General features: G+C 32.6%; 2 protein-coding genes and 1 long non-coding RNA gene across 3 annotated transcripts; 2 read left to right on the plus strand and 1 right to left on the minus strand.

Moving 5' to 3' along the window:
* The first annotated feature begins 1,872 nt into the window (after positions 1 to 1,872).
* Positions 1,873 to 8,814, plus strand: LOC136275441 (uncharacterized). Its single transcript, XR_010714002.1, has 3 exons — positions 1,873 to 1,988; positions 7,100 to 7,252; positions 7,461 to 8,814. It is a non-coding gene; the product is annotated as an uncharacterized lncRNA (long non-coding RNA).
* A 168-nt stretch (positions 8,815 to 8,982) lies between these two features.
* On the minus strand, positions 8,983 to 11,071 carry LOC136275685 (putative nuclease HARBI1; the record flags this gene model as incomplete). Its single annotated transcript, XM_066085393.1, has 3 exons — positions 8,983 to 10,098; positions 10,541 to 10,652; positions 10,952 to 11,071. Coding segments are annotated over 3 exons (627 nt in total), but the record flags the coding sequence as incomplete, so codon positions are not given.
* Positions 11,072 to 17,145: 6,074 nt separating this feature from the next.
* Positions 17,146 to 22,088, plus strand: LOC117688421 (angiopoietin-related protein 2-like). The gene is made up of 3 exons (XM_066085399.1): positions 17,146 to 17,256; positions 17,516 to 17,612; positions 21,835 to 22,088. Exons 1-3 carry the CDS (start codon positions 17,146 to 17,148, stop codon positions 22,086 to 22,088), a joined length of 462 nt encoding a protein of 153 aa, XP_065941471.1.
* The last annotated feature ends 362 nt before the right edge of the window (positions 22,089 to 22,450 follow it).

The following is a 22,450-nucleotide window of genomic DNA, read 5'->3' on the forward strand; positions in this document are numbered from 1 at the left end:
GACAAACAATAGCGCCCCCTTTCGATAAGGTCCATACCTTTCAGCCCATAGGCATTTCGGTCCATACTTATCGTCCCAACCTTTTTTTTTTTTTTTAAATAGTTTAATGTTAACGTTTTAAAAAAATCAATATAAAAATACAGAAGATCCGGTGCCACGGAGAAGTGAGCAGCATCTGCTGACCTGACACTCCAACCGTGCGATCTTTGTCGTAATCGGTAAAAAACGGACGAATAGGTAAATAATAATACTCTAACAAAAAGTATGAAAAACGTCAGTTAGCATTTGACCAAGCGAACGATTGTATTTGCTGAGATGACCGATGTATCGACCACATAACCTAAGAACTGATGAGTTTAATCGAGACTGTTTCTGGTCTTGGTTAATTAATTTGCTTTTGAGGTAGCTTGCCTCGTTTTAGAAATTGATCAAACGTAGATCATGTCCTTGCGTATCGAATCAACCGTGAGACAAAACTCCAAATGCAGGTGCTGTAGATATATGGCTATAGAAGTAAGAAGAGCTGATGATAGAATCATTGAAGTCGTCGCGTTTTTCATAAAGATTTGTTGTAAAGTTACCATTAATATCTTTTTCAGTTATTTATCTAAATATAAAACAGATAACTCAAACTCCATGGTATCTCTCATTTCAAGATTTGTTAATTTGATTTACAAACAAAACAACAAAAACAAAACAAAAACAATGAATTAGCATAAAATTGATCCGTGTTACTTAGGTTGAACTCGGTACGAAGATAAAGGAAAAACTGTCAAAATTAAGCTAATCTTGATGTTATTTTTCTTCCGTAAATAATAGTTTGTATTTTACATTTTATAACTCCATTATCAAACATTCTTTTCTCGAAGGATTCTAATAAAAGTATTTAAAATTGAAACTACAACAATACAAAATACAAGCGCGGTAAAATCTGTATAAGATGTTGTTTACACGACTATTAAGTGATTAGCCTAGTGCTTTATAATAGTGACTATACTCTGTCCCGAGTTTTTGCTTCCACCACTTTTCGCTTGATATTTCGATTATAATAAATACCTTTGTGCTCAAATAGCGAATATGAATAAATACACTTATATAAATAAAGTCCAGATTATCTGTTTTGAAACGCCCCTTCTACCGCTTCAGGTTCCAATACACATCTCAAAATAGGAAGTCTACGGTGATGTTGCATTTCATCAGCCATTATAAACCTGGAAAATAAAGTTGAAAAATTGTGCGAGGTGTCCCGAGAACTTCTGAAGAGAAAGAAGATGAAAACATTTCCCATTATAAATCGAAATTTGTTTTTGTTCTTGTAAACTTTTATGAGTAAAAAGGGATTATTTGTCAATGAAGATATCTTGGATAATTTTCGTTTCATTTATTTCAACTTTACTTCTTTCACGGGTATGTGTATTTTTATCAAAAATCACCAAAAAGTAATGGAAACAATAACTTGGGACATACTTTACGTGAGGGTGGTATTCAAGAATTCAGTTAACTATGATCATTCATATATAAATTGATATATGCATAAGTATATAGCTGTAACACTTCAATTAGAAGATTTGCAACCCAAAACGATATTTTTTTCAAGGATTTTAAAATTAAGATTTATAAAATAAAATTTTCTTTACAACATACTTTGCCATAATTTGTATTTCAAATATTATAGTTTCTCATTATTGTGATAAATTATTTAAGATTTGTTTGTAATTTGACATGTATATTTTTTATACATACATAAAGAATATAAATTAATTTATTAAACCAAATGTGAATAAAGAATGAATAAATTAAATTAGGGCCCCTAATTTGGGGAAATAGATTGATTTGATTTGCATAAATATATTTTCTTCATTAAATTGCAGTAAAATATGTGTATAATTGTTAGATAAATTCATTGCTCTTTTTTCTTAGCGGAAATGTAAATTCTCAAAGAACTGTAGCAGAAATTAAAAAAAAGTATCAGAACATCAAGCAGAAAGGTAAAATACTAGTATATCTTGCTAAATTTAATTGAAAGTTTTATTTACATTATTTATACAGTATACTGGGGTTTCATCAATATTCATTGAATACCAATTTTTCGTGGATTTCGTTGTTAAGTTAAATTGATCCACGAAATTAAATGTTCATTGAAGTTCAATTTCAACTATAGTCTGTCCCAAGATATTTATGCAGCACATTTGGACGATTTTTATTAAAAATACACATACCTGCGGCACGTCTTTTAACCCCAAGGAACCCCAAGGAACCCCAAGGAAACCCCAAGGAACCCCAAGGATACCCCAAGGAACCCCAATTATAGAATTTAATTACTATTAATACCCTAGGGGGTCTCATTAGAGTGCAAGGGTCACCCCTCGACACCCCAAGGATACCCCATGGATACCCCAAGGAACCCCAAAGATGCCGAAATAATACAGATTTATAACTCTTGATACACCATAGAACCCAAAGGAACCTCAAGGATACCCTAATGATAAAAAAATTAAACTCTTGGTACCCCTGGGGACTCATTAGTATCCAAGACCCACCTCTAAGAACCCCAGGGAATCCCATGGATATCCAAGGAACTCCAAGGATATCCTAATAATACAGATTTATAACTTCTGATACACCATAGAACCCAAAGGATACCCTAATAATACAAAATTAAAACTCTTGATACCCCTGGGGACTCATTGACTTTCCAGACACACCTGTAAGAACCACAGGGATATCCCAAGGAACTCCACGAATACCCCAATAATACAGAATCATAATTCTTGATACACCATAGAACCCCAAAGATATCTCAAGGAACCCCAAAATTACCCCAAGGATACCCTAATAATACAAATTTAAAATTCTTGATACCCCTTGGGACTCATTGTTATCCCTTACACATCCTACAGATACTTCAATGAACTCCAAGGATACCAGTACACCAGTAATTTAAATTTTATAACTTTGGATATCCCAAGGAACCCTAAGGATACCCTAATAACACAATTTTATATCTCTTGATACACCTTGGGGTCTTTTTGATATCCCAAACACCATATGGTATCCCACGGAACCCCATGGATACCCCATGGAACTTAAATGATACCCTTTTGATACAGATTCATAAAAGTTGATACCCCATAGAACCTAATGGAACCCCCAGGGGACTCATTGGTATCCCAGACTTACCTCTAAAAAGCCTAGGGAACCCCACGGAAATCCCAAGAAACTGTAAAATATACCCTAATAAAACAGACTTATAAATCTTAATACACCATAGAAAAGGATACCCTAATAATACAAATTTAAAACACTTGATAGGTCATCACTAGGTATCCCAAGGAACCCTTTGGAACTCCAATGATACATCCATACATTTATGACCTTTGATACACCAGGGCACTTAGTGTATACCATTAATACTCTGTGTAATTTGGTTCAATTGGAGACCATAATACATCATATGCTTTATATGCATTGTTTTTCAATGCCTATTAGTGACGACTTTATTTCCCAAATAACCTAAGATAAACTCATCTATGGTGACTTAATTTTGCGATCAACCCTAATCTACAACTGCGTTGTTCTTACACCTATAGGGCAAGGACTGATTCTTAGCAAGAAATATTTGTGAGGATGAGGTTCCCGGGACCTCTTGAAAAATTCTTGCCCGCAAGTAAAAGTTAATTGGTTTCCAGTATTTGATAAACACACATGAAAAAAATGACATTCTCAAAAAACTGTTAACCAAAAGAACCTTAAATATACTCTAATGTACTCGAACAACACTCCAATTGTATGGTATTTACATGTACCTAGTATTACCTAAATTGATAAACTAAAACAAGGTGCATTGATTATTTGAATGACTCCTTTTAGGAAAAAGGAACAACTAGCTCTGGGTCTTTTTACACAAGTTATTTACTGATGATATCTGTTTAAGCTTTAAAAATCTTAAAATGGTTGATATAAATCAATGTGGTTTTTTTTAATCCTAATTTTTAGTTTAGTATGTAAAGTTCTACTATGTAGTGGGGGGGGGGGGGTATTTTTTCGCAAGTTAGACTAAGGGCTGAGATTTTACCTATATACACAGTAAACAGCACTGCTTGCACACGCTTTTCACCGCTGCAACCTGGGTTCGATCCCAGTGATCGACAGTGGTTGTATGTGATAGGGTATAGCGGTCGCCCGCTTGGACACATGTGTTCTCTCCGGGTACTCCGGCTTCTTCCCACACCAATGACCCCTCGCGCTAACATCCGTGCCAACGAGAGATATTAATATAAGTTGTAAAACTTGCTTATTAATCGTTGTAAAATAAATAAAGTTCAGTTTTTTAAACAGCATTTCTTGAAACATATTTTCCAAGTTTTTGGATCCTCTTTTCCTTTGATTTTTATGCACATCATAAGTTTAATGTACCTCAAATACAACCAGGCTGGTATATACTTTTTATTATTCTTTCTCCTTGTAATTTTATTTAAATTTTTTTATTGTCTTATAAAAAAAAACCCCTTTTTAAGGATTTTAAGTAAGAGAGAGGAAGAGAGAGAGAGAGGGGGAGAGAGAGAGAGAGAGAGAGAGAGAGAGTATTAATAAAATTGTTTGATATCATCAATTATCAATCAATGGCCTACATGTCTATGACTTAACAAGTTATACTTTAAAGACACTATAGTCACAAGATGGCGATATAATGTTTTTTAAATTTTGTATCAATCCATTCAGATGTATATTGTCATAGCTTAGTGGTTAAAGTATCAGGCTTGTGAACCGCAGATCATGAGTTCGAATCCGCCTGTGGCTTTAGTTCATGTTTACCAAAAGAAATTTTTTAAAATATCGTTTTTATCCAAAATCGCACATTTTTTCACCTATTTGACATTAATATTTCTTATCCGTCATGCTCTCTATCATAATCAAGTAATTTTCTGCTGATTTGAGAAACTATTTGAAGGTGTAGTGAAGTACCTTAAGTCAGATAAACTTAGTATACATGCTGCAAATGAACTCAAAGTAGAATATCCCTCAAAACTTGCATTGCTCCATCATATCTTCCTTTCATCGCCTAATTCTTTTCATCTCCCTATGTCAAGTGCTTCTGGCATACTCCGAGTAGTGGAGGGATCGGAAACCCTTGACTTAGGAAGATGAATTCATCTATTCTCTATATTGCTTCAAAACAGTTTGAATTATAAGATGGTTTATACCTGATGTGTATACACAACTTGCACAAGCATTGTTAATAGTGTTGTCAAGATGAACAATTTTTAATCATTGATCAGTTAAAAAGGTCAATTTACATAATCAATTTTGATATTAAGATCAATTCTATTCAAGAATCAAAATTCGGTGGCCACACATAGTCACCGATTATCTTCGTACTTTAATATTTGATAGATTTTAATAAGTAATAAAGCCTAACAACATTTATTTGTTGCTATGTGGTCCTGTTGTCATGGTAACAGAGCATAAAGATATAAAAATGACATTTTAATGCTTATTAGAGATATTATTGTAAGTAATGTACATAACCTGGGGCTTTTAGGAATGAATAAATTATTGAACAAAATTGTCATTTTTCAAGTAAAACACTTATGGGGAAACACATCTTTTAAAAGTGTTTCCATGGTAACTAAAGAGAAATTTCAGAATATGATTTTATCTTTAAATATGAATAATAATTGTAAATCTCTGTTTTTTGGTACACACTATCATGGTTTTTCAATTCAGAATTCAAAAATAAAAATTGAAAACCGTTGCTATGGTAACAAGCTGAAAAATAAAGTATTTTTAAAAATAAGGTTACCCATAGATGTTTTTATGATATTCCATTGAGTCATTCGGTATTAATCAGAAATATGTTTTACAGTAAAACCATTGGGGTGGTTATTAGATTCTATCATTTGGGTACCTTGGGGTTCCTAACTTCCTACAGGTATCCTTGGGGTACCAATAGTTGACCCGTAGACTCCAATGAGTATCCTTGGGTATCAATAGTTATAAATTTTTATCATTGTGGTATCCTTGAGGTTCCTTGAGGTGACCCTTGATATCAATGAGATTCCTGGGGTATCACTTGTTACTAATTTCTATTATTGGGGTTCTTATGAGTATCCTTGGGGTTCCTAGGGGTATCCTTGGGATACTTGGAGGTGACCCTTGGATTCCAGTGAGATCCCTTCGGTATTAATAGTTATTAATTTCTATCATTGGGGGTACCTTGGGGTGAGCCTTGGACTTGAATGAGACCCCTGGATTTTCAGTGGTTAATAATTTCTATCATTGGGGTTCGTAGGGGTATCCTAGGGTTTCCTTGGGGTGTCCTTGGGGTACTAAGAGGTGACCCGTGAACTCCAATGAGACCCCTTGGGTATTAATAGTTATTAATTTCTATCATTGGGGTTCCTTAGGGTATCCTTGGGGTTTCCTTGGGGTTCCTTGGGGTTAAAAGACGCACCCCATACCTGTGAAAGAAGTGCAATTGAAATAATTGAAAGGGATATTTTCCAAGATAATATCATTGACACATTATCATCTTTCACTCGGAAAAATTCACAGGAACAAAAACAGATTCCTTACGGAGATTTATAATGGGGAATGTTTACATATTTTCGCCATTCGGAATACACTCGGAATACATAGCGCAATTTTTCAACATTATCATCCGGGCTTGCTGCAATACAAAATCTCCGTAGACATCACATTTTTTAGCATTGTATTGAAACCTGATAAGCTAACAGGGGCGTTTTGACTGAGAAATCTTGGAAATTTTTCATACTTTTGAATGAACATCGTTTGAATCCTGAGGTATTTATAAATATCAAGCAATTAAGCCAAATGTAAATCCAGAATATCTTGGGACAGAGTATAACATTTTGTGTTGATAGGATCATTGGCCAGGATATTACGTATCCTTGAAACTGTGGTTTTCAAAAAATCCAAAAAAATTGAAAACCACGAACATTAATGAAACCACAGTATTGCTTACACAAAATAATGATTAAATTATATCCAATAATCCAAACATAACTTAGGTAGGTTTGTTTTATATTGTTTTAAATAATTAAATTGCATCAATTTTGATGAACTTATATAATTGCAGCAAAAGAAAAGAGAAGCGCCATCTTGCATCCAAGGACTGGGGGTGGGAAGAAGCCCTCCTCTCCCAACCTAAGTGAACAACTTTTGTTGGATAACTTGGAAGGCAGACCAAGTTTATGTGGCCTTCCATGTGGAATAGACACTGCAATTAGTGGTAAATATATATAATTGATGATACATGCATCAGATTCATAACTATGTTTAATTTGTTTATACACCAATCAAGGATCCTTAGGAAACACACACACACACAAATATATCATGATTATGACAAATAGTGGTTGAAATTTATGGAAAGAATGTACAAATCCAAAAAGCTAAATTAAAGGATAACTCAGTATCATATGTTTTATGTTTTTTAGAGCCAGCTAGTTTACTTTGTCTGACACCACAACTGACACCCGGCATAGAGTGTCCTACACAGCATCCTACCAGCTCAGTGAATCAGCAACCTGGGCCATCGTCAGCATCCACTCTGCCCTCTCTACCAACTAGACCGACGCCTTCATCACAGAAAATTACAGCAGAAACGCTGCTGCATGAAGAACTTCAGAACATCAGAGAGAGAAGAAAATTGATCAAAGATCAGCAGCAACTAGTTCTTCTCCAGAAACATTACCTTATGTTGAAGATCAAAGAGAGAGACCCATTTTTTGATTTAGATTTCTTAAATGAAATCTAATTTTTAAGGGTAATTTAATCATATTGTAATTAACAACTTATATTCATGTCCCCACAGCTTAGCATTTTGTTTATCAAACTTTCAGCTGTTCAATTTGACTTAATTCTCCTTTGAGCTATGGACTTTTTGTTTTGAATTTAATTACATGTATATTTAATTTACCTATATACCAGTGATACTTAATCTTCAAGATTCATGCAGTTCCTTAGTTTATGGTGATTGACTTACTGATATTTTCCTATTTTTTAGTTAAAAATATATGTGCAGGGCCAGATGCTGTTGGGGGCATTTATTCTCTCTCTCTCTCTCTCTCTCTCTCTCTCTCTCTCTCTCTCTCTCTCTCTCTCTCTCTCTCTCAGAGAGACACTGTTAAAAAAAACTTTCTTCTCTCACTGATGTTCGATTATATCTTGAAATTTACCATATTTGTTTGATAGACAAATTAGAAAGCATTTTCTATATTCTATTCTGTTGAATGTGAATTGCATTGTATTAGGCCCCCGCTCAGCGGATGCCCTATATAAGTGATCAGTTCGTTTGTCCATCCATCCATCTATCCTTCCATCCATCCATCTGTCCATCCTACATTTCTTGTCCGGAGCATACATGTACCTTCTTTCCCCTTCGCCCCATCAGGCTCATACTTCTAAAAGCAGGGCCCTTTGAGATGGCCACCATCTCAATGATATCTAGTTCTAATATATCTTATATATGTGTCAATCGCAAAAATACATTAAGCCTTGTTACTAGGATAAACCTTTTATGTGTAAACTTTTGCAGATTTTTAATGCTGAAAATGTAAAAAAGCTTACGGTATATGTAATTTGGGTAAATTAATTCACTTTAGTTTGAAAATAAGACAAGATTTCCATAAACAGTCAAATTAGTTCTTAATCTTATATGTACACTTTTGTAATTGTTCATACAATAAGAAGTTTTTTCCTGTGAGAAGAAATGAACTTAATAACAAACAAAACTGATTGAATTTGATTAAACTTCATTGATTATTAAGGACATGTATAATAATTCCACAATTCAACAGATTAATACAATTATTTAACTAATTTGTTATTATAAGATATACATTGTGTGTATATATATATATATATTTTTTACTGTGAACTAATACATGTATAAGTAAATTATTCAATGTTACATTTCATTACATTTGCTTTCAAATGAAATTTAAATGACATAATGTTAATACAATAAATTACAAGCGTTGTTATCAGTTAATTGTCTTATTTTCTTTTTTTTATGGAATCAAATTACAAAGTACTAATTATTAAATTAAAAATGAAGATATTGAAAGTTATAATGTACATGTATATAAAAGACAAGTACAACTCATAAGTGACAATTAATTTACAACATCAGTAAAAGTCAGCTAGAGGATGACCACAATGATTGATCTGATAGTAATTAATTTCTACAGCTTTCACATTACAGAAAAACAGGAAGATGGGTGATTTATTTATATTGTTATGGAAATGAGAGAGAGAGAGAGAGAGAGAGAGAGAAATCCAAGAGTGAGAAGAGTAAATAGAGTAAACAGAGAGTATAATAGATAAAGAGAAAAAGTATAAAGAAATTTAGGAGAATGAGGAATAGATATAGAAAGAGCTAGTGTTAAGAGAGAGAGAGTTGGAGAGAGAAAAAGAGTAGATAAAGAGGAGAGAGAGAGAGAGTGTGTGTGTCTGAGAGAGAAGAGTAGATAGAGATAGTATTATAGATAAAGAGGAAAAGTATAAAGAAATTTAAGAGAATGAGAAGATAGAGAAAGGGTATAAAGAGAGAGGAGTGCATGGATAGAGAGAGTGGAGATCTTTCAATTCGGAATAAACTAATAAATGAAAATAAGCCTAATTAATTATATTTATTTTGTCACTGATAAATGTTTAGTCAGAAATACTGGTAGTTAGATTAATGATCAAAACATTGCCTAGCAATGAATTCACGGTAACCAAAGCCGTTGTTGTTCGCTGGGTCTCCAATCTCCTGGATGTCTGGTCCAGCTATTGTCAGGTCATCTAGACTGAGAGTTACAATGTCCTGTCGCAGGATGCCGACATTATGCAAAACCACACAAGCGACAACATACTGACATGCTCTACCTGGGTCTGTCCGCAACCCAACTGCTAAACAGGGGAACCTCCTCTTGAGAATTCCGTATGTTTGCTCTATGAGTACGCGGGTACGGCACAAGGCTGTGTTGTACCTCTCCCGATACCTCATATCGTTGGTGGTGTTGAATGGGGTCATCAGGTATGTCCTGCAGGGATATCCGGAGTCGCCCAGGAGTAATCCATCATGCTGACCTGAAATTATTTAAATATCAAATTAAACTAACCAAAATTTCATAAAACATGTACTGCATGCTTGGTTTAAGTTTTTTATTCATCATGCCACAATTTCATCATTCAAATCCAAGAATGATTATGTTGTGACTTGTGAGGAAGTTAATTATATATATATAATATATCTCTCTGCTGCATGTTAGTTATGTAATTAAGTCATTTTGGTCATCATGCACATCAAAACTTCCTTTAATTAAGCACATATAGTTTTACATGTATATACATTTGTATTTAATTTTGAATGACTACAAAGATTTCTGAAAGCTGTCCAGCAATTTGACAAAAAAGAAATGCATGAGGACTAGCTGACATTGAGTGTTTTACTGAAATTAAAGATAGACTAGCTGTTGAATGGGTCAAAATATTATAACCCCTCCCCCATAATTTATGTTTAGGCACCTACCATTTTCAAACTGATGGCATAAAGTACTCTCTCTGAAGACCCTTGAGTCATGACAAGATCCTGGCCATTTTGCCACACAGTTGGTTACCAAAAAATTGGTGTCACATGTCATCTGAAAACAAAATCAAATACTGATTTGTTTTTATTCCATTTCTAAACAATATTTTATTCAGTATAAGTTATTGAATATGATAAGGTAGCCAACACAGCCTATATTTAGCCTTGTCCTGTGGATTGGAATTATATAATTTAATTAGCACCTGTTTTGTCATATATGTTGTTCAAAACAAAAAGTGAGATCAATACACTTATCATCAAAATAGATATATATGTCACTTGTTAGTGGTCTTGTATTTTCATCAATATATAATCATTTTAAATTTAATGCCTAGAACCAAAATTAACATTTACCATGACATTTAGGGAGTGGTATCCCTTTCTATTGACATAATCCGGCTCATTTTCAGAGGGTGTTTGAATCCTGATGAAAGTGCCATCCACACAACCTAGCACATTTGGAAATCCTACAATATTTCAAAAATTCATTATAAATACCTAAGTATTAGAATTTAAATTTCTGATTAATAGCTAGTCATTCAGTATTATATATTTCCTAACAATGCAACTATATGTATGCATTTATTTGACACATATGATGCGTTTAATTTGAACAAAAGACAAAAGATGATCTGAATGAACCGTATATAACTACATGTAGATAATTAGGCCTTTTATAAAGATATTTTTGCTGTTTACCCCCCCCCCCCCTTTCCCACTCCATTGAAGAAAAAATTATGCACACACATCTATAATATGTTTACAAATAATATGGTTGGTAAAAAATATAGTAATTTTTTTATAGGATTGATTTTTTTATTTTTATAGAGGTCCGTGTTTGCTCTGCCCCTGTTTTTGTTTTTGTTTTTTGTTTTTGTTTTCTTTTTTCTTTGGACTTTTTATTTTGAACACTGTTTATTAAAAAAGTGTGAGAGTTGTCTTTAATATTTTCCCCTTAATACCCCCCTTCCCATTCTCACTGTTTAATGCCAAGATGTATTAATTGTATGTTAATGATTTAGTTCTGCTGTAAATAAAATATTGAGATGACTACATGTATTGTGGTTTTTTAGGATAAATTTGCCGTGCAAGATACAACTGTATACATTTTAGTAAGTCTTGTAAACCTACTTGTATTCCTATGAAATTGCAATATACGTGTATTATGCTACAACAACGACCTTTCCTTTGAAGTGTTTTCAAGGCAACATGTATCGTACTGAGTATCATTGAGGCAGGCACGTACATGTAGTGACGTTTTTAAAAGTACGAAGCCTAAGGGAATGTGACAGACTAATCTCCGAAATCTTGAAAAGTAGAGCGGAGGTGGAGTGCAAAAGTACCTAAATTTAAAAATAAATAATCTATTGTCAATTTAGTTCATTTCCGTAATCTAAGTTTACCTTTTTACATTGGTCCAAAAATAGGGAGGACGCACCTCTTCAACAATCAGTTTCAATATATGCAAGGAAACTTCGAGACAATGTAGATACAGCAACCAAACCAACGCACCAAAGGGTGTTCATTTGTTTTCTCCAACATAACCTTTTTTTCGGTAGGAACTATAAATATAATTTTATTTATACCCCTGTGTCATTTGCAACAAAGCTGCAATTAGAAAGGAATAGCAACAGGTGTTAACTTATTTCTAAAGTTTAAAAGCTATTTGGTTCTCACTGTTTAACGATCCAAACTACATGTAGTTGTAAATTATAACACATTTCTTACTTTATATTGTGTTTCAATGGATTCTATCAATTATTTGCTGTCCTGCATCCGGCCACGAACGACCTCACATATACAAAAACAAAGTCTAGGAAATGCAAAATCCTTTACAAGAAGATGGGGAAATAAGATGGCGCAACTGCCTATTTGGTTTAGTCGTAAAATACAATTTCAAAATTAACATTTTTCATTAAATATATTTGATATGTTATAATACAAGTTTACAAAATGGTAATTTCTAACTATACCCAGACCAATTAACCTCCCTTCTGCGCTACATGGTACATGCTCTTCGTATTGATAGATTCTAAGGCGATGCAAGCTATTGACAAACGAGTTGATAAAACAGGACTATCAACAGTCTCGCTTGAAGTCATCTTTTCGTAAGCTCTATGGTCGATACAACGACCTTGTCAGCAAATACAATCTTCCATATGGCTGCATGCTGGCTGACGTTTTTACTTATTGTTAAATCATAATCATTCATCTAATTGTCTATGGAATTGTGCGTTTTTCCCCCGATTAAGACAAATGGGCACACGGCAGGTGTGACCGGTCAGCAGAGGATGCTAACACTTCCGAGGCACCTGATCCTATCTAAATTGGAACTTCTACTAGTCAGTTTTTTGTATATGTAATACTCGAACAAAGATGGGTAGACATTTAAAATTTGATAGAGGAAATTCGGACTAAGCTATGAACTTGAAACGATTCATTGAAATATCGAAATTGAAAGCTGCCTGTATTTGTTTTTTTCCAGCCACCAAATTGTGTAATGATTTCTGATAATTTAAAAAAAAAACCTTGGTTTGAGACAATTTTGACAATTTTTGAATAAACATTTAGAGGTTACTTGCATAAAAAGTAGGTCGTTGACCTAGTTATTTGAAAGTAAAAAAAACCAGCATCACTATACTAGGGCTCCATTGCATAATAAAAAGTGTTTGCTACTATTAGTGAAATTGTTTTGCACCCGAGTAACTCTAATACTAAGAACCATTCTAATTTTAAAGAAAGACTAATCGAAGCGTCAAGGAGTAGCTGATATGTTATATTCTTGGCTACATTTGGAAACAATTAAGAACTCCAAGACCTTTTGTGGAAATGACGCTTTGGATATTCATTGTTGTACTTGTGTATCAAATAAATCATTTTACAAGACTTAGTACAGCTAGGTGATCTGTAATCATATACAATTATAATATTTCTAAAACACCCTCATTCTCTACATTCACTCATCAAATTTATCTTTAGTTAAATAATATTTGAATTACATATATTTAATTAAAATGACTCACTAAGTATAACAGCAAAATGAACTAATATAATAGTCGGGTTGAAAAGCTTTTGGATATTAAATCCAAATTCGTGCTAAAAATTATATTACACAAGCGGAAATGTGCACTGACTCATTCAAACCCGAAAAACACACCCATTCATTCACTGATCAACCCGCCAAACGTAACCACCTGACCTCTCGTACATGTACTACTATCATACTATGAATGATTGTATGAATGAATGAAGAGGCGTGAATGTAAACAAAAGAACAATTGGAAATGAAAACATGAAATGTTGAAATAAATGAACGCAAATATTACTAATTAACTAAAATAATTAATCCTGTGACAGAAGTCATAATCATGTATTTTCAATTTTTTAATAAAAAAGGGTTTTTTTAATAAACGAACCCCATCTCTCTCTCTCTCTCTCTCTCTCTCTCTCTCTCTCTCTCTCTCTCTCTCTCTCTCTCTTATCAGATATCAATAAAATATATACTGTAAAACCTAAACGAATAATAAGCAAACAATGAGCAACGTTTCGAATCCTTTACGTTTTCGTTAACAATTAATGTATCTAATTATACTCAGTTCATACAATCATGTTTGTACTCAATTTTCAATTAATTTCATCTACCTTTAGATTTCGCATAGTAAGGATTTTGATCATTTTTTATTGTTTATTTTTTATTTTTTTACAATGCTTCAGGAATGCATTCCAAATGATCAAATGGAATTTGAGAGTCAGTCATGGTTATAAGCGAGATATATAGTTTACATTTCTAAATCATGGTTCATGCTTAATTTTTTTTGACATAGGTTCCATATACCAGTAACGAATCGATTTCAAGCTATTTTTTTTATCTTCCTATTAGTTTTAAGCCTATACTAAGTAAACAGTTCCTAACGTTTGAAACATTCATTTTAGGTCTAAAACTGGAATTTACTCTAAAAGATTTAAAATGTCAACAAGGGATTTGTTTACATTGCAAAGAATTGTAGACTATGGAACTCGGATATAATTCAAAGAAAGACACTCAAACTTTGATTGCCTATTAAAAATGCCTTACGGAAGCCTTGTCAACATTAAATTCGGAAATTATATATTTTAACAAAAAATCATTTTCTTTTAGGATTTACATAGCGTTAATTGCGTTGGCGTTTAAATGGTCACAATAAGTGTCAACTCTTTATTTCTGAAAAATAAACAATCTTTTAAAAGTGTTAGTAATTGCCTTTCAGCGACCATCCGTTGTATATCGATTCTTATTTATCGCTTTAAATGTCAATAGCGTTTCATTAAATAAAACAAAAGTAAATGTGGGTTTCATGTCAACAAACTAACCATTAGATATAATTAAATTCGTATTTATGATTGGTTTACCCATAAACCATCGAAACTTCTTAAGACAATAAAAATCAGCCTAAATATAAATGAAAATAGTTTGGTACTGCATGCTACAAGCAAGCAGCGTTCCGACTTTTCGTGCTCTTGTTGATTGCATTTTAAACTAAAACAGCAACTGGTTTCAACATATTTTTTAAATTTAAAATAGACAAGACTAAACTGAAAAGACTTTAAGCACAAACTACTGTTACTGTAACCAAAACACTTGTTTGGAAACGCTTAACCTACGCTGTAGAAATGTTTGTCCACTTTGTCGTTTTCGCCATTCTTTGGATGCCAGTAACTCTACAATCGGTTACGATGCGCTCTTTCTTAGCGACACCGAGCTGTGACGATAGAATCTCCAACATAGAGTTTGTAGCAGAACATCAGGCTCCATCCCATCCCGCATTTCGTGCGCTGTTATGTGTGACATTAACTGTGGATGTTTTGGTTTCAACTCACTGGTAGAAAAGTGTCGGATTCATCGGTCATGTGACCTCGTGAACATGTCCTCAACTGAAGATGGCTGGAAATATTACCAAATTAACCGTAAGTACTTTTTCAATTAAAGGCCAAACTTTTAACAATCTTTAGCTTGGAGATTGTAAGCTGATTTTGTTTTAAATAAATGCGTCTGATAACCGTACTTTTGGCGGCATAAAATTAGATTGATAAAATGAAATTTAGTCAAACATGTATGTCCTGGCAAAGATTGAAATTTTTAAACAGTATACTAGATCAGAGAGAAGGAAATCCATTTGATGATAGATTTAGAACTGTAACATAACACCTTTCTCACTGTACTCTAAAATTGGTCTTTTTCGTAAGGTAACCGGTAACTGTCGCCTTAAATATAACAGTAATGTAAAGCACATGATTTAGATACTGTATAACCTAGATAAAGAAGTCGAGTGATGGAAAACTTTTGATTTACACGCAATTTCACTTTAAAGATATAACATATTTCTGGTTACTAGAACTTATTTTCTTAAGTAATCCCACACCTCAATGATTTTAATCAAGAATTTTTTGAAAAGTATATCGTTGCAATATTCAGACAAAACATACTAAAATTAAAAATAGGGGGGGGGGCAGTTTTCATTCCTCTGATCATGAGTGATGGCCAATTTAGTTTGAACATCCAGCACTTCTTTATCAAAGTTTTTCAGTATCTGATTCATATGCTGTACATTACTGTTATATTTAAGGCGACAGGTGCCGTTTACCTTACAAAATAGCCTAATTTTAGATTACATTGAGAAAAGTGTTTTGTTACAGTACTAAATCTATCATCACCTTCCAGCTTCTAAAATGCAATTTCCGCCTGAATAGGATATGTTTTCAGCATTTTTTCACTAAGCAAACTTATTTCTTGTTTTAAAGTACGCACAATGGTCATGAATTTTATCAGATTAACCCAGTTTACCTAAATAGGTATTTAGTTTTTCTTTGACATAAGTAAACATAGAGGGTTAAGAATATCAATTTTTATATGTTTGGCTTGAAAGAAAAAAATTCTAACAAAATTTAGCTATACAAAATTAAACAATTTCTATATATTGCATGATTTTATGCTTCATGTCTTTAACTCTCTCAAGATTTGATTTTGTACCTGTCACACAGAAACTATATAATATGTTACAAACCTATCAAATTAAAAAACATGAACAATGAATAAAGTATAATAAAAAGAAAAGTACATTGAAAATTCATAAAAAATCTTGTTTCTGTCATTTTTATGTTGTCCAAAAAACCTTCCGTATGAAAATATAGGTATTCCAAAAAATCTTTTTTGTTCGATAGTTTCTTGATTCAAAAGAATTTCCAATATGAATGTTGTGTAGTAATGAAATAATATTTTTTTTGATATGATAAAATAAATAAAATCATATTCATTTAAATATAATGATCATCTGCGCAAAGAAATCAGCACGTCAGTAGTGATATACCCCGAGATAACGGTATAGGTAAAATAAAATGTAAATATTCATTTTGTTGAAACCGAGGAAGTTAAAATACGTTGTTTTTTTTAATTTTATGATTTGTTTTTCATTAATTTCTTTTTTATTTTTTCTTATGACATGTAAAGATATCAAATTCATTTCTATTATAATAATTTAAAACTTTAAGCGCCATCAGACTGTCAGGGTGTCATGGAGTCCGGAGAAACCACTTCAGGATTATACGTCATTGATCCTTTTGGAGGTCGACAGCGGCTGGTAACTGTCTACTGTGATATGGAAACAAACAATGGGGGCTGGACGGTAAAAGTTATTTATCTATCTATCTATCTATCTATCTATCTATCCATCTATCTATCCATCTATCTATGACTTTTTTTTTAAATTTTCAAATCTCTAATACCTTGTACATACATTAAATATAAATAAAAGAAATCAGTGCTTTTTCTTCTTACTGCAGACAAAAAAGAGTCATCATGACAAAAAAATAAATTAATTGAATAGGAGTTTGCCAACAACAGTAAACAAAATATTGATTCAGTTGTATTATTGTTTCCTACAGTCCATTCAGCGACGCTTGAGCGGTACCATGAACTTTGACAAAACTTGGACGGAATTCAAGAACGGTTTTGGCGATCCTACGAACGCCTACTGGATTGGTCAGTAATATATTGTAATTAAATTTAAGAATTTTCTTTTATTCATTTAATGAAACAAAAATCAATCATTATATCACTAAGCTAAATAATTCAAAAAGTAAGTATGTTGATCACAGTTTACACAACCACATCTTCGGGAAAACGCGTGTGGTCTTTTTTTTCTTTACAAATTTACAAAAATTACAGAAATGAAAATAGTTTGTTTTTTTTTATTTTATAATTTGAAATAGGGAACAACATCATTCATCATTTTACAAATCAACAGCCGCATTCCATGATTGTGATTTTCAAATTGAACAAAGGAGGCATACTTTACCAGAAATACACCGAATTTTCTGTCGGTGACGAATCTACAAACTACCAGCTCCACCTGGCGGGACAAACAACTGGAAATCTAGGTTTGTAATCAAAATGCTTTTTTTAACTATTTACCACGCATTTATTTTGCTTAAAATATAATGTACATTTGCATCACAGAATTACGTTTTTGATTTGAATGTGATCCAAACTACTTACTTTGCATCAAATTCTAATAAAAAAATGTTATCTTTTATTATTTCTAGAGACCCTTAATAGTCCCCACCACGTTTTTCATCGCGTGTATTGGTTTTCTATACACAAGTGATATTTATTTCAATCAATGTTTATTGTTAAAATACTTTTTTGCCTTAATCGTCTTATTATAGATAAAGAGAAATTCACAATAACATTCCTTATTCAAATTCAAAGCTATCGTGATAGACACTTAGTGTCAAGTATAAGTCATCCAAAACCTGAAATGAAACAATCACTTGCAATGCATTAAATGGGCATAGTCAGGATTTGGAAATAATTCTTTTTTTTCTGTTTTTATTATATACAACCATTGTTAATGATCAAATGAAACTTGAAAGTCAGTCATATACTTATAAGCAATATACAGGGCTCACAGTTCTTTGTCATGTAAACATATGCTTTAAATCATCTTGAATAAACGCTTAATGTTGTTGAGTTTGAGTCTTAGTCTTTCCAATTTCCTCTCAATGTGTTTTCAAAAAAAACCAAAAGCAAACTTCTGCTACTTACTTTCTTTCATATAACGTGATTCTCCTTATTCAAATAGCACGAGTGGATATCTTTGTTTATATATTTATATCATTTGTTTGTTTAGAAAAGTTAGAATGGCTCAGTAGTTTATTTTATCAGTTATAATCGCTTATGTCTCCTCTAACCTACTTTCAATTTCATAGTATTCTAAAAGTTTAGCTTGATGAATTTGAAATCATTTTTGAGGTTGAAGCTAGTTAAGGTTATTCCTCCACTCTATTACAGTAGAAAACAATCCAGGACTTCAACCACACGTACATAGAAAAAGAGGCCAAATGGGCCACATCGCTCACCTGAGCAACACCGGCTTTATATGGTCGTTCAAAGGATTTTGTGCTATGTGGCCCCTCGGTAGATTAACCAAAATGAATATCCGAATTTTACACTTACTTTAGCATATACTTAATCTTTGACATATTTACCTTTATGGAATAACATTTTTACCGAAAATAAGATTATATGTATTATAAATAACTAAATTTTCAGTTGGTGTTCACGGTTAACTTCCAGTTCCCTTTATTTTAGCCCCCCCCCCCCCCCCCCCCACCCCCCCCCCCACCCCACCATCACTTTATATAAAGATTTAAATACATTAGAGTATAAAGGTACATTTTCTCCCTCCACCATTTCTATTTTATTTTTAATAATCGTATATGTGAAAGAAGAAAATTGTACCTCAATGCACCAGAATAAATGCGCTCAATATCTCAAATTAAAAACAATGAAAATTTAATTGGCCTTCTCCATTATAAACGATGATATTTACCAGGCATGAATTCATTTCGTATGACGTTTCATATCCTTACTCTCTTGATTGAAGAATAAACTTAACTGTAAAATTTTGTCACATATGATAAAGAGCTATAATTAAAATCAATGTTTTGGCAGGCATGTTGCTCTTTTGTATCAAGGCCCAACCATTATTTTCATATTTATTAAAAAACAACAAATGTCTACAAAGATGATTTTCCGTTGCAAAAATTTTTTGAGAACAGCGATAATGATTTTATTCTTATAATAATAATGTGTCAGGCCTATGGAAACAGTTTAAAAGGCGTCGTTTTCATATGCCTGTGTTCGAAAAACTATAAAAAAGAAGATGAGGGAATAAGATGGTACAGCTGCCCATTTGGTTTAGTCGTAAAATACAACTTCAAATTTAAAACTTTTTTCAGTTAGATATATTTGATATGTTATGATAAAAGTTTACAAAAGGGTAATTTGTAAATATATTCAGTTTAAAAATTTTTAAAAAATGATAAGAAAAAAATAATAAATACTTAAGTTTTGGTGGTATCGAACCTACAACCTAAAAACTTATGTTCTATAAAGTTGCCTAATGTCAGGTGTTCTAACCACTGAGCAATTTTTGTCGCAACAGAGTGTGTTGTTTAAATGCTTAATGAGACGTTCGCCACGAATTTACGGACTTGAATTATTTTTCTAAACCGTTCAATTGTTGGGCTACAAAATGACATTTTTAAAGTAAAGTGGGTCATCTCTCCACATTTTTGTTGATTAAAATCGGTTTAAATTCTATTTAACCGCGTTAAGACTATACCAAAAATATGAATCTCAGACCCACTCTATAAAAAAAGGCTTTTGAAGTTATAGAAATGACATTATTTGGAGGTTTTGAGACACATATGCCAGTTTGAATCAACCTATTACAAGTATTTGAATTTACTGAAGGCTTTCAAACTGTTGTTACGTTAAATATACATTGTTTCTAATTATCTTTAAAACCAATTACTAGATTTAATGATATTTTAATTTTGCAGTATCTAATCATTCCTCATATGGGCATTTTGCACGCCTTATTCACCCATCTTTTTAGTGTAAATTTTATGCAATAAATTTTATGCAATTCATCGTTGAAGAAGGTGCACCAAAAATGTAGATTTCATGCAATTCATCGTTGAAGAAGGTGCACCAAAAATGTAGATTTCATGCAATTCATCGTTGAGGAAGGTGCACCAAAAAGTAGCATATCATCCTTTTGGCAAGACATTTCTATTGATCAATCAAAATTTTAGCGTCAATCGTATAATTATAAGCAAGATACCGGGTACATAACTTGGTATTTCCTATTCAGAATGAACAAAAGCATGGCCTCAGTTCTGTGAGCACAGCTCTGTATCTTGCTCATAATTCGAAACTTGACACAGCTGAATATGGTTAGGAAAGAGAAAATTGTAAACAATTAAAACAAAAGAAACACCACTGCACTAAATCAAAAACAAGGAAAGAGTACAATTTATTTTTCATAATACATTTATACCTATATATTTCTAGCAGCAAAAACAATTTCCGTTTAGACTGAAAATGCAGAGCATTTCAACAAAACACGTTTCATTATAATCAACCATAACGTAGAGATCATACCGAATTACCCATAGAATGTATAGTATTTATAATATAATATGTTGTTAGTGCATCAGGTTTTGCTCATTTTACGCAGGTAAACAATTAACTGTCTGATTTACCGAGGTCTATATTTGATTCGATACGTAAACATTCCAAAATACAGACGATATTTCCATAAAGCATAAACAAAATTCAAAACAATATAAAAACACGGTCAACGCTTTGAAAATTTTTACCTCAAATCACTTCTCGAAATCGGCACAAATATATTATCTTGTTTTAAATATCCCTTTGTACGTAAACTACTGCACAACAGACAAATTTATCTTTGTCAGTTTGACCCGTTTGTATTGAATCAACATTCAAACAAAAGAACTTTCGTTTTCGATATGGAATGTTTTTAATTAGTTAACTTAATAAATATCATTTTTTTCTTGATGAATCGGTTCAAAATTGTTAAAACGCATTTTTAAATTATTGTTTAATATTATTTTTTTAGTATTATAAGATTGAATAACCAATATATGACTAATTAGATTTAATATAAAAATTGATATATACTTTTTAGAGTCATCTGTTATAAATTATTAAAACATATTAAATTGCATTTAAATGTAAGTACCCTTTTCTATCTTTGTACAAAACCTTTTTTCTAAAGGATATAGTCTAAAATGGCGAAGACCATGCAGTACCCCATTATATAAATGGAAAAACTAGTAAAACAAACCCAATTCGTTGGATAACAGTATGTGTATATGTTAAATTCCAGGAGACAATATGATCAACACTGGCTTCTCTAGCACCAATCTGAACGGTGCGTCGTTCAGTACCGTGGACCGAGACAACGATCGGTACAGTGGTCACTGCGCCGTTGCAGATAATAGAGGATGGTGGTTCAATGCCTGTCATGACGCTTTCCTTAACGGTCCCTGGCCCCCAGAATATTGGCACGAACCGTGGATACCGACCATAACAGATGTCAGCAACATAGCGGAAGTCAGAATGATGATTAAACCGGCATAGATGCATGCTGAAATTAAATACTGTAAACTTTTATTGATATGCAAGAAATTTTCTCAAGGTCTCTGAGAGCCTCGTCGTTGCAAATATTTCTCGCTGCGAACAAGAAGCCCTTTTCGCAAAAAAAAAAAAATCTTAAGATTCATTTCTATCATAAGTGAAAACTTAAGTTTTTGCTCATTTTCACAAAAATGCTTATTAGATTATTTCATGTAATATTTCAGTAACTTTACGATAGCACACACAATCTCGTTAGTATTTCAAAACTGTTAAAATCTTCAAGTGAAGTAAAGTATACAAGACAACAGCAAAATTTAACGTTTTAAGCCAAACTTTACATATACCTTTATTTGGTTTTATTTAGC

This window comes from Magallana gigas, chromosome 1 (assembly GCF_963853765.1).
Source record: "Magallana gigas chromosome 1, xbMagGiga1.1, whole genome shotgun sequence".
In the NCBI taxonomy this organism is placed as follows: Eukaryota; Metazoa; Mollusca; class Bivalvia; order Ostreida; family Ostreidae; genus Magallana; species Magallana gigas.

Coding starts and splice junctions, on each gene's coding strand:
- LOC117688421 (XM_066085399.1), top strand. CDS start 17,146: ATGGAGTCCGGAGAAACCACTTCAGGATTATACGTCATTGATCCTTTT. Junction 17,257..17,515: donor CAAACAATGGGGGCTGGACG/GTAAAAGTTATT, acceptor TGTTTCCTACAG/TCCATTCAGCGACGCTTGAG. Junction 17,613..21,834: donor TACGAACGCCTACTGGATTG/GTCAGTAATATA, acceptor GTTAAATTCCAG/GAGACAATATGATCAACACT.